Source organism: Macadamia integrifolia, unplaced genomic scaffold (assembly GCF_013358625.1).
Source record: "Macadamia integrifolia cultivar HAES 741 unplaced genomic scaffold, SCU_Mint_v3 scaffold930, whole genome shotgun sequence".
Lineage (NCBI taxonomy): Eukaryota > Viridiplantae > Streptophyta > Magnoliopsida > Proteales > Proteaceae > Macadamia > Macadamia integrifolia.
This window is the reverse complement of record NW_024870585.1, coordinates 19,636-31,937: the sequence shown is the minus strand read 5'-3', so window position 1 is coordinate 31,937 and position 12,302 is coordinate 19,636. Positions and strand designations below refer to the sequence as shown.

The 12,302-nt window shown below is 38.7% G+C and overlaps 2 protein-coding genes across 3 annotated transcripts in view; both read left to right on the top strand.

The window, feature by feature from the left end:
- Positions 1 to 202: 202 nt before the first annotated feature.
- On the top strand, positions 203 to 5,191 carry LOC122070458 (leucine-rich repeat receptor-like serine/threonine-protein kinase BAM1). Its single transcript, XM_042634613.1, has 2 exons — positions 203 to 3,078; positions 4,472 to 5,191. The coding sequence occupies exons 1-2, from the start codon at positions 510 to 512 to the stop codon at positions 4,888 to 4,890; spliced, it is 2,988 nt and encodes a 995-aa protein (XP_042490547.1). The 5' UTR covers positions 203 to 509; the 3' UTR covers positions 4,891 to 5,191.
- Positions 5,192 to 7,238: 2,047 nt separating this feature from the next.
- Positions 7,239 to 12,302, top strand: part of LOC122070463 (protein TIC 40, chloroplastic) — a gene marked incomplete at its 3' end in the record, with an annotated part of 24,116 nt that continues 19,052 nt past the window's right edge. Inside the window, 1 exon segment of one of the 2 annotated variants that reach the window (XM_042634622.1) lies at positions 7,239 to 7,577. In XM_042634622.1, the coding sequence (XP_042490556.1) occupies positions 7,373 to 7,577 (205 nt within the window). 2 annotated transcript variants of the gene reach the window in all.

Sequence of the window (12,302 nt, the reverse complement as noted above, 5' to 3'; positions counted from 1 at the left end):
TGGCCTTTATGATAAAAGGGTATATTTGTCACTGGCTTAAAGAGAGAGAATCACTTTAATTGCTTTTTCAGCCTATTCATTAACTTTAAATTTTTGTAATCCAACGGTTTTTTTTTTAATATATTTATTTAATTCCCTTTGTTGGGGATTTTAAAAATCTTCCTTTTTCTGCTTTTTTTCTCAAGCTCAGCTTATAGGAGACCAACATGAGTTAGATAATAATAGCAAGACCACTTATAGCAGAACTTCAAGCTTCTCTTCAACTTCTTCTTCTTCTTAATCCCCTCACCATTTCTAGAAAGGAGAGGCTTCTCTTCTTCCTTCAATGTGAAGTCTCTCCCCTTTGAAGTCTTAACCTATACACACCTGAAGTTTCTAAGATTCCCCTTCCTGGCCTTCTGTTTTCTGATAAATTCTTACTCAGTAGAGCAGTGAAACACCTTATCTTTTCGAACTCCACTGAACCCAAGTGTTGAAAACCTATTATTCACCTGGTTCTTCTCAAAAGAATGCCTCCCTTGATTGCCTTGACTCTGTTTTCCCTTCTGGTTACCTCTGCTTCTTCTACTTCTCTCATTAATGATGCTCTGGTTTTAGCTTCACTAAAGCAAGGATTTGAGTTCCCCAATCCAGCATTAAGCAATTGGGATGTCTCAAATCCAAGCTCGGTATGCCGGTGGACAGGAATCCGATGTTCTGAGGACAGAGTTGTTGCTATTGATGTAACAGACCTGAATCTCTCTGGGTCTGTTTCACCATTAATTTCTGGTCTTGATAGGCTGGGTAACCTCTCTCTTGCAGGAAACAACTTCACAGGCACCATTGAGATTGGAAATTTAACCAATCTCCAGTGGCTCAACATCTCAATCAATCAGTTCAGTGGAGGCCTGAACTGGGACTATACTAGCCTGACAAACTTGGAGGTGTTTGATGCTTACAACAACAATTTCACTGCTCCTCTGCCACTTGGGATTCTGAGTTTACAGAAAATCAAGTATTTAGACCTCGGCGGAAACTTCTTCTTCGGGGAAATTCCGCCCTCATATGGTGATTTGATTGAGTTAGAGTACTTGTCACTTGCTGGGAATGATCTTCGTGGGAGGATACCTGGTGAGTTGGGCAATCTTACAAACTTGAAAGAGCTTTACCTGGGGTATTACAATATTTTCGAAGGCGGGATTCCCGTGGAACTCAGCAACTTGGTTAACTTAGTCCATTTGGATCTCTCAAGCTGCGAATTGGATGGGAAAATTCCTCACCAGTTGGGGAATTTAAAATCACTTGACACACTCTTTCTGCATATCAATCTATTATCAGGTTCGATTCCGAAACAGCTGGGGAATTTGACAAGTTTAGTAAATCTTGATCTTTCAACCAATGGCCTTACTGGAGAGATCCCATTTGAGTTTGTGAAACTGAAAGAGCTGAGACTTCTAAATCTGTTCATGAACAGATTACATGGATCTATCCCGGATTTTGTAGCTGACTTTCCAAGTTTGGATACTCTGGCTCTATGGACGAACAATTTCACAGGTGAGATCCCTGAGAAACTCGGCGAAAATGGTAAGCTTCAAGTGCTTGATCTGTCTTCAAATAAGCTAACCGGCACAATCCCTGAAGGTCTGTGTTCTTCTAATCAGCTCAAGATATTGATTCTCCTCAAGAATTTTCTCTTTGGGCCAATCCCAGATGGTCTAGGGAGGTGCTGGAGCCTTGTGAGAGTAAGATTGGGGCAGAATTACTTGAATGGTAGCATTCCTGAAGGCTTCATTTACTTGCCTGAGCTCAACTTAGTAGAGCTCCACAATAATTACCTGTCTGGAAGTTTAATGGAGAACAGCAACAGCAGCTCAGAGCCGGCAAAATTGGGTGAGTTGAACCTATCAAACAATCTCCTTTCAGGGTCTTTACCCTTTTCGATTTCAAATTTCTCTTCCCTCCAAATCCTTCTGGTTAGTGGAAACCAATTCTCTGGCTCAATCCCAACTTCAATTGGGGAGCTTCATCATGTACTTAAGCTTGATCTCAGCCGAAACTCGCTTTCCAGTGGAATCCCACCGGAGATCGGAAATTGTTCCTTACTTACCTATCTAGACCTGAGCCAAAACAATCTCTCTGGTATCATCCCACCTGAGATATCCAATATCAGGATTCTGAATTACTTGAATTTATCAAGGAACCACCTTAATCAGTCAATACCCAAGTCAATTGGAACCATGAAGAGCCTAACTTCTGCTGACTTCTCCTTCAATGATCTTTCTGGTAAGCTCCCAGAATCTGGTCAATTCACATTCTTCAATGCCTCATCATTCGCGGGCAATCCCCGGCTCTGTGGTCCTCTCCTGAACAATCCCTGCAATCTCACCACATTTACAATCAAACCCGGAAAAGCTCCTAACAATTTCAAGTTGATCTTCGCTTTCGGGTTACTAATCTGCTCCCTCGTCTTCGCCACTGCGGCACTTATAAAGGCTAAGCCATTCAAGAGACGTAGTTCACATACATGGAAGATGACTGCATTCCAGAAGCTCGAATTCAAGGTCTCAGATGTACTGGAATGCATGAAAGACTGTAATTTGATCGGAAGAGGAGGAGCTGGGATTGTTTATCTTGGAAAAATGCCCGATGGTGATGAAATTGCAGTAAAGAAGCTGCTTGGATTTGGTAACAACAACCATGATCATGGTTTTAGAGCTGAGATTCGAACATTAGGCAATATTCGACACAGGAACATTGTGAGATTATTGGCTTTCTGTTCAAATTCTGAGACCAACTTGTTGGTTTATGAATATATGAGAAATGGAAGCTTGGGAGAAGCTTTACATGGGAAGAAAGGTGGATTCTTGGGATGGGATTTGAGATATAAGATAGCCATTGAAGCTGCAAAGGGACTTTGTTATCTTCACCATGATTGTTCTCCTCTGATAGTTCATAGAGATGTTAAGTCCAACAACATTCTCTTGAATTCAAACTTTGAAGCCCATGTTGCAGATTTTGGACTTGCCAAGTTCTTGGTGGATGGTGGTGCCTCAGAATGCATGTCAGCAATTGCAGGCTCCTATGGCTACATTGCCCCTGGTATGTACATTACTCTCTTCCCTTCACTCTGTTCTTTGTGTTTTCCTCTTGATGAACCATCAGACCATCTGGTTGGACCATTCCGGGTGGAACCGTTCTTTCATAGATGGACGGGGACCCGACCCAAATTCCCATTTAGAGTTAAGGATTGCAAACCCGTGATCTTTTTTCTGATAGATGAGAGAGAAATACCGCGCCAAAATCGGTGGTCACTCAGAATTCCGAGCCTGTGGTCTGAGTCATATCTGACACACCGATGCACTAGTTTTAACATTGTACTCTGTGTGATTGTGTCGTGTTTCGTGAAAGCAATCCATCACGCACATCGTTAATAGAAGACCTTTGGGTATAAATTGGGAATAAGGTTGGGTATCGATCGGTTGGTTTGGTTTTGGTCCGGGTTGAGTTGGTTTTGATGTAAGAATAGCAAAACCGTAAACAAATCAATAAGGAAAAATTCTGGTTTTGTTTCATTCTGTATCGATTTGTTAACCAGTCAATTCGGTTTCGTGTCTGGTTATATTACAAATTTATACAAGATTATGTGAGAACCTGATTATTTATTTATTTATTTATTTATTTTTTTTTTTAAGTTTTCAGCTGATTTTGGTTTCTTATCGATTTTGGTTTCAATTTAAATCTGGGTTTTGAACCAATTTTGATTTTTTCTTTTGAGTCGTAATACCCCAAACCAAAACCAATCTAAATAAAGCTTCAATCAATTTGGCCCGAGTTATTTTGGTTTGGTCCAATCTAATTGCTTTTACCAGTTTGGGCTAAATTTTGAGCATCAAGGTCCTCTTCAACACCTCAACTTGCATTTTGGATGGACATGGGGTGCATGCTCGGGTCCTCTTAGCTATCTGATGCCATTGGAGAGTTAACAATTACGATTATGTATCACTCTCTCTCCTATTTTGTGCCTGTTTTTTTTCTCACTAGAACCTTTCTAGGAGGTGTGGTCTATCCAAATCTAATTTTGACACCCCTATTTATTGGAGAACGTGCTATTATACTTGTGGATGAGGGCATGCGTAGTCCCTATTTATTTTAATTGTCATCTATAGTTTTGAGGCCTTTGTGCAGATTTTTTGGGAAATGATATCTTGATAAGGTTGGTCTAGATCATTAATATAATTTGTTTAGTATATCAATTACCCCTTGTGGCCCTCCACATGGGAATCAATCCCTTTTGATTGAACAATCTTCATAAATTCATGTACCTCCACTTTGTAGTCCTTCATTCAATATTGATTCTAAATCTCTATTCTCTAGGGCAATAACCACTTTATTTTGAGACATATTTGTCTTTGGGGTATTAGTTTGCTGATAAATCATATGGGGAACTAATGGTGAGATGATGGCTAACATCTATTCTTGTTTGACAATGCAGAATATGCCTACACTTTGAGGGTTGATGAGAAGAGTGATGTGTACAGCTTTGGAGTAGTTCTATTGGAACTTATTACTGGTCGTCGCCCGGTTGGTGACTTTGGAGATGGTGTGGACATTGTCCAATGGGCTAAGAGATCAACTAATTACTGCAAAGAAGAAGTTATTCAAATCATCGATCCAAGATTAATTGATGTTCCACAAGACGAATCAATGCATGTCTTCTTCGTCACCATGCTATGTATCCAAGAGAACAGTGTCGAACGCCCGACAATGAGAGAGGTGGTTCAAATGTTATCGGAGTTCCCACACCATGATCCAAATCAATCTTCATCTTCCATCCCTCAGCTGCAACAACCACAACCAAAGAAAGTTGAAGAAAAAGATTTCTCTAAAGTTCCACCAGTTCTCTTGATATAAGGAATTATGATCAACAAGTCTCAAAGATAAAATATATCAGTTATGGTGCCCAAAGGAGAGGCTTTATTTTCTTATAGCCTTGCAATGTGAGGTTATCCTTTTTCTTCTTCATAAAGGTCTAACAATAGGAGATTTGTCAGATTAGAGAAATGTAGGAACAATAGGGGCACTTCTTGTTAAGGGTTACACTTACAGGAGGGGATCTTGGAAGCTTTGGGTTTATGCTTTCTCTCTGTATTATAACTTATATATTTTATACACATTATTTCTGTTTTTTATATTATTATTATTTGAAGCTTAATTTGTTTCTCGAGAATTAAAAACTGATGAAGGGGGTGAGGGAGGTGAACATTAATTGGCTAAATTAAATTTTTTGTCCTTTCATCTCCAAGACCCAATTGCTATAACCTTCTTTGTTGGTACTTAACTCCTATGGTCAGAGGAATTGAAATATACAGCGAATCCTTTTAAGTACCTCTGATACACTAATTCTGTAGGTTTAAACTCCATTGAAGCTGAGTAATGAAATCTAAATTGTAGCCAAGGCTAAATGTCATCTTATTTATAAAAGAACATATAATTTTTGTCTATACAATCCTCTATTTTGACAAAGAAAACAACAACAATTCTCAGCTAATAATAGAGAGAGTAGAAGAATTAAAAAAAAGTGGCAAAAGTTTTTGTTCACTAGTGGGGGAGGAAGAATCCCCTCACCACTGGTAATGTGATCATGTACTGGGACTAGGGGTGTAAGTTTGACCCTGACAGCCCGAACCCACCGTGGCCCATTCTGAGACCAAACCCTGTCTAACCTGGTTATAAGGGTTAACCCAGCCCAGCCCGGCCCAACCCTGATCCAAGTTGGTTTGGGCTTGGGTTGAGACCTAAGCCCAACCCAGCCCAATTTTAACCTTGATCTATTATTGTGTTTAATAATAGTGTTCCCCTTCTCTTAGTATATAATGTAATTTTAAAACCCAAGTTCCCTAACCCCTTTTCTCTTTACAATCAATAAACACAAACTCTTGACTCATCCCTCTCCTAATGTTCTTTCCCCCATCCGTCCTTCTCAAAGATCATGTTTGTTTCTCTACTCTATTGCTTTTTCTTCTTCTTCATTTTTTGGTAATAATATATTTGTGAATGTGAATAATGCTGGTTAAGTTTTGCTTTCTGTATGGCTTCCATCCACATCATGTGTTATACAAGTCGCATATTCTTATCTATTAGCTAAGACGACCAAATGATCAACTATTTCCTCCATTATCTTTCCATAGGTTGTCTTTGTGTCTCCCATCATGTATTAATATGAACTTTATACATAGTAGCAATCATAAAGAATTTGACCAAAATTTGACTTGTCTCATTTCTGAGAAATGTTGTGATGCCAGACGATTAAAAGGTCTATTTTATAACCAAATTAACAACCTTGCTTGCTGCAAATTTATGGAATACGGGTGGACAAGAGCTAGCCATAGTATTAAAATCTCCCCACCCCACCCCTTTTTGGTAAGTTTATGCTTACATTTGTGACCATTTATAGGAAAACTAATACAAGATCAACTAGGGTCAACTCAGCCTAACCTTGAGCCCGATAGGATTGGGTTATTTGGGTCTGAGCGTGAACCTGTAAGGATTGGGTTGGGCCTAGGTTGAGTTTTGGGGATCTAAGACTGGGTTGGGTTAGGGTTTTAATAAACCCGGTCCTGTTTCATCCCTAATTGGGACTCTAGTACTACCACCCTATATTGTTTAGAGCCGAAGCCATCCCTCCCCATGGCCATCCTAAGGTATCGATGCCGAAAATGAAGGAATGAGAGAAGAGAAACTTGGTCCAAATTTTGTTTCTAGTTAAGCGCAAACACTACTATAAAGTGATAAATTCTAAATCACAACAAAATATAATTATTTTATTAATGCTTGTACTTTTCTCATATTCAAATTTATAATTTTTTTTTTTTTTTTTACCGCGGAGTGTTTTCATGGTGGGACATATGTGGTGTGCCCAAACACAAGGGGTGTGAAATGACCACCATACCCCTTGGTCGATGCCTCCTCGTGTGCTCTCGCTAGCTGAGGCATGCTGCACAACCCTTACATCCCACCCATAAAACATTAATCCTAATTTTATACAATGCGGGGTTTTTTTTTATTAAATGAATTATATATATATTTTTAAATATTTTAATTGTAATTTAAAATGATTAATTTTATCAGAAAAAGTATTATTTTAAGATTGTAATTTTTTCACATTCACATTGATATTTGTTGAGAAAATTTTAAGTTTTTTTGGCCGATTCCAATCTGGGCCTAAGATAACTGGCTTGATTCGGAATCGGCTCTAACTGATTCAACCCTCCATTTCCTCAGAGATGATTACGCCTTTGGCCTTTAAACCCTCAGAAAGAGCAGAAGAAAGCTGCGGTTTTTCTGTTCACTTTACATACTTTCTCCCCGTTTGAATTTCTCTCTGCAACTGAGAATGGAAAATCTTTCTCTCGCTTCCTCAAACTATCTCTTATTAGGCTCTTCTCCACACCCCAATGGGCTCTCGACCAGACGCTTCTTCGCCTTTCCCAATCCGTCTAGAAAGAGGAGAGAAGGCCTACCCAGTACCAGAAATATTGTGTCTGCTCTCGGCCAGGGAAGTATAGATGGCAAACCCACCCGAAGATTTCCCAAAAATGGTAAACCCATCTCTCTCATCTCTGTATGGATCTGTTTGATGAATTTAATTTTAATTTTCATGCTTAATAAATCATGTCATTTTGTTTTCTCAAGTGATTTGTATGCAAGAGGATCTGATTCAGAATGGACCAATTGTGAGTCCTATTGGTTTGTTGATTGAAAACAAAAATAAGGGGTCAGTTTTTAGTGTAGTGAGTGAGACCATTCTATTATCTGTTTGTGTGTTTTTGGTAGATTGGAAACGTGTCGTATGACAGACCAAAAGTTGAACTACTTCATAATAGGTGGGAATTAAGTATAACCTTTAGACAATGCTTATGGTTTTGTATTTTGGAAAAAAAAAGCAGCTTATTGGGTTGAATGGGTTTGATTCAGACCTTTTAGGACAATAAACCTTTTGAGTGAGGGTTTTTATTTTTTATTGTGGGACAAAAAATGGGGCTTTATTGGGTTGAATGGTTTTTTATCTGCAGTCCTTTGGAGATCCTTCATTTTGTCAGTAAATTGATGATTTTGACAGTAGGTGCAATTTTTTCAAAGGTGGCATATGGAGATGTGGTAAATTAAACTTCCAAATGGTTTGCTGTCATCTTGGCTAGGTGGAAAAGGACATGGCTCCTATGAAACTTTCGGACCCTACGGATGAGAACTTGAGTGAACAAAGATGGTTGCAATTTATTTACTATGACTTTATGAGCTTCTTCTTTGCTTGAATGCTTTTTGTGGTAACATTCTAAACTGCTTTGGATTACTGGAGGTGATCCGAAAATCAAGTTCATTCATATCTCCACACCTGAGAAGTGGAGGTGTAATATGATTCTTGGAGATCGTCTTTCATTGGGTGAATGGGCTACGGATTCTAAAGCAATTGAGGATTCTTTTGTTGAATGTTGATTATTGATCTATAATTTCCACTTTGAAGTCTGTGGTCATGGACTTGATTACTGGTTCAATTCTTCACTCATAAGAAGCTGTAGGTTATTCCCCCCCCCTATTTCTTAACATTATTTGTATGGTACAATTTATATCCTATAATATAAAAAATCAACATAGCAACAGTAAGTCATAAAAAATCAATATGACTTGTACATCAAGTCATAAAATCACTAGAAAGCATAGGATATGAGATAAAGAAAAACTGGTATGACAGCAATTAGCAGACTCATTTTAAAAAATCACTGCAAATAACAAGCTTTCTACTCGTCATTTTACTACATCCTCCTATCAATCTGAATATAGCAGCAAACATGACCAACTTCCTCTTTTTTAATTTAGACCATAGACCATGACCTGCAATCCATCCAAGGAAGGATCTCATGCAGTTGTGATCATGAACTTATATAGATTAACAGAAAAGCCCGCATCATATATAAATAAAATAATTGTTTCAAGAAGACAAGAACCCAACTAGTGGTTTTGCAGTTGCAGCCAAGTTAGAGAGAGAGAGAGACCCTGCCAACAAATGGGATAATATCACCAAAAAGAAGAAAACAAAACCACAACCAGATAAGAATAGAAAAACCCAAAATTCCTGTGACTTACCGTCTTACCCAGAAAGCCAGAATCTATAAACCAGAAAAAAGAAAAAAAGAAAAAAAAAAGAGGAAGTAGTAGAAGTAGAAGAAGAATGCAAAAAATAACTGTTTACATACCTTGCCGGAGCTGGAATTGCCACAGTATTAGTTGCCGGAGGATCAGTCACCGGAGTCGGAATCAATGGTTGAAAGCTGTCGGAGACGGTGGTCTACTCTCTTGTCTTCTCCCAAATGGCATGTAAACACTGAACAATCAAGGGTTTGAGACTTTGAGTGAAAAGATGAAGCGTTATTTGCTTTTATAGGCTTGTTAACATGTATGTGCACGTATAGAATTAAACTGCACCAGCCAATCACAATATTGAAAATAAAATCAAAGTTAAATAGTGAAAAAGAAAAGAAAGAAAAAGTAACAAAAGGCAATCGACTTGGGCTTAAGGCGTCATGAGGTGTCCACATGGCAGCTCCTATGTGATCAAAGCGCATGCTGTTCATGACTCTTGTAAATCGTACTACCGATTTAGCCTTTCTGCCAGGATGCCAAGGCGGCGCCTTGACAACTATGCAAGGTAGTGGCCTGGTGGTGGCCCAATCGAAACCGACCAATAACCTACCGTTTATAGCTCAATTAGCCCATTTAAGCCTATTTAGCCTGATTATAGTCTGTTTAAGGACTGTTTATGGCCCGGTTATGGACTGAAAACTGACCAACCGAATAGAAACATGTCCACGCACTAGCCTTCGTGGCCCGATTACCTAAACAGGTGGAAACAGTGCGAAGGCTTTAAATTGGTCCGGACCGATTAGGCCCCCCCACCGATTTAAGGCCCAATCGGTTGGCAGCCCTTAATAATTTGCATACTGTCTGCTAATGTGATTCTTTTTGTTTTCAAGAACATGGTTTCTCTAAGGCTCTGGCCAGATGGTCTNAGGACTGGGTTGGGTTGGGGTTTTAATAAACCCGGCCCTGTTTCATCCCTAATTGGGACTCTAGTACTACCACTCAGTATTGTTTAAAGCCGAAGCCATCCCTCCCCATGCCCATCCTAAGGTATCGATGCCAAAAATGAAGGAATGAGAGAAGAGAAACTTGGTCAAAATTTTGTTTCTAGTTAAGCATAAACACTACTATAAAGTGATAAATTCTAAATTACAACAAAATATAATTATTTTATTAATGTTTGTACTTTTCTCATATTTAAATTTATATATATATATATATATATATATTTTACCGCAGAGTGTTTTCATGGTGGGACATATGTGGTGTGCCCAAACACAAGGGGTGCAAAATGACCACCATACCCCTTGGTCGATGCCTCCTCGCATGCTCTCGCTAGCTGAGGCATGCTGCACAACCCTTACATCCCACCCATAAAACATTAATCCTAATTTTATACAATGTGGTTTTTTTTTTTAAATGAATTTTATATATATTTTTAAATATTTTAATTGTACTTTAAATTTAAAATGATTAATTTTATCAGAAAAAGTATTATTTTAAGATTATAATTTTTTCACATTCACATTGATATTTGTCGAGAAAATTTTAAGTTTTTTTGGCCGATTCCAATCTGGGCCTAAGATAACTGGCTTGTTTCGGAACGATTCAATCCGATTCGGATTCGGCTCTAACTGATTCAACCCTCCATTTCCTCAGAGATGATTACGCCTTTGGCCTTTAAACCCTCAGAAAGAGCAGAAGAAAGCTGCGGTTTTTCTGTTCACTTTACATACTTTCTCCCCGTTTGAATTTCTCTCTGCAACTGAGAATGGAAAATCTTTCTCTCGCTCCCTCAAACTATCTCTTATTAGGCTCTTCTCCACACCCCAATGGGCTCTCGACCAGACGCTTCTTCGCCTTTCCCAATCCGTCTAGAAAGAGGAGAGAAGGCCTACCCAGTACCAGAAATATTGTGTCTGCTCTCGGCCAGGGAAGTATAGATGGCAAACCCACCCGAAGATTTCCCAAAAATGGTAAACCCATCTCTCTCATCTCTGTATGGATCTGTTTGATGAATTTAATTTTCATTTTCATGCTTAATAAATCATGTCATTTTGTTTTCTCAAGTGATTTGTATGCAAGAGGATCTGATTCAGAATGGACTAATTGTGAGTCCTATTGGTTTGTTGATTGAAAACAAAAATAAGGGGTCAGTTTTTAGTGTAGTGAGTGAGACCATTCTATTATCTGTTTGTGTGTTTTTGGTAGATTGGAAACGTGTCGTATGACAGACCAAAAGTTGAACTACTTCATAATAGGTGGGAATTAAGTATAACCTTTAGACAATGCTTATGGTTTTGTATTTTGGAAAAAAAAAAGCAGCTTATTGGGTTGAATGGGTTTGATTCAGACCTTTTAGGACAATAAACCTTTTGAGTGAGGGTTTTTATTTTTTATTGTGGGACAAAAAATGGGGCTTTATTGGGTTGAATGGTTTTTTATCTGCAGTCCTTTGGAGATCCTTCATTTTGTCAGTAAATTGATGATTTTGACAGTAGGTGCAATTTTTTCAAAGGTGGCATATGGAGATGTGGTAAATTAAACTTCCAAATGGTTTGCTGTCATCTTGGCTAGGTGGAAAAGGACATGGCTCCTATGAAACTTTCGGACCCTACGGATGAGAACTTGAGTGAACAAAGATGATTGCAATTTATTTACTATGACTTTATGAGCTTCTTCTTTGCTTGAATGCTTTTTGTGGTAACATTCTAAACTGCTTTGGATTACTGGAGGTGATCCGAAAATCAAGTTCATTCATATCTCCACACCTGAGAAGTGGAGGTGTAATATGATTCTTGGAGATCGTCTTTCATTGGGTGAATGGGCTACAGATTCTAAAGCAATTGAGGATTCTTTTGTTGAATGTTGATTATTGATCTATAATTTCCACTTTGAAGTCTGTGGTCATGGACTTGATTACTGATTCAATTCTTCACTCATAAGAAGCTGTAGATTAATGATAATGAATAGGGCTGTCAAAAGTTGGCCTCCACTGGTAGGCCCGACCTGAATTGATCGGTTGAAGCCCGAGACTGGCCTAGCTGATTACTAAATGTGTTGGGCTCAAGCACCGACCAGTAAATACTGTTGCAAGGTAAGCATATTTGTCATGGCGACAAGGCAGTATAGGGGTGGCTAATTGATTAGGTGATGAGTTGCCTGCCATGTGTTATTCCCCCCCCCCC

Bases quoted from the DNA above. Each gene is read 5' to 3' on its own strand.
- LOC122070458 (XM_042634613.1), top strand. From the start codon at position 510: ATGCCTCCCTTGATTGCCTTGACTCTGTTTTCCCTTCTGGTTACCTCT. The intron at 3,079-4,471 runs GTATGTACATTA...TTGACAATGCAG, and splicing joins CTATGGCTACATTGCCCCTG to AATATGCCTACACTTTGAGG.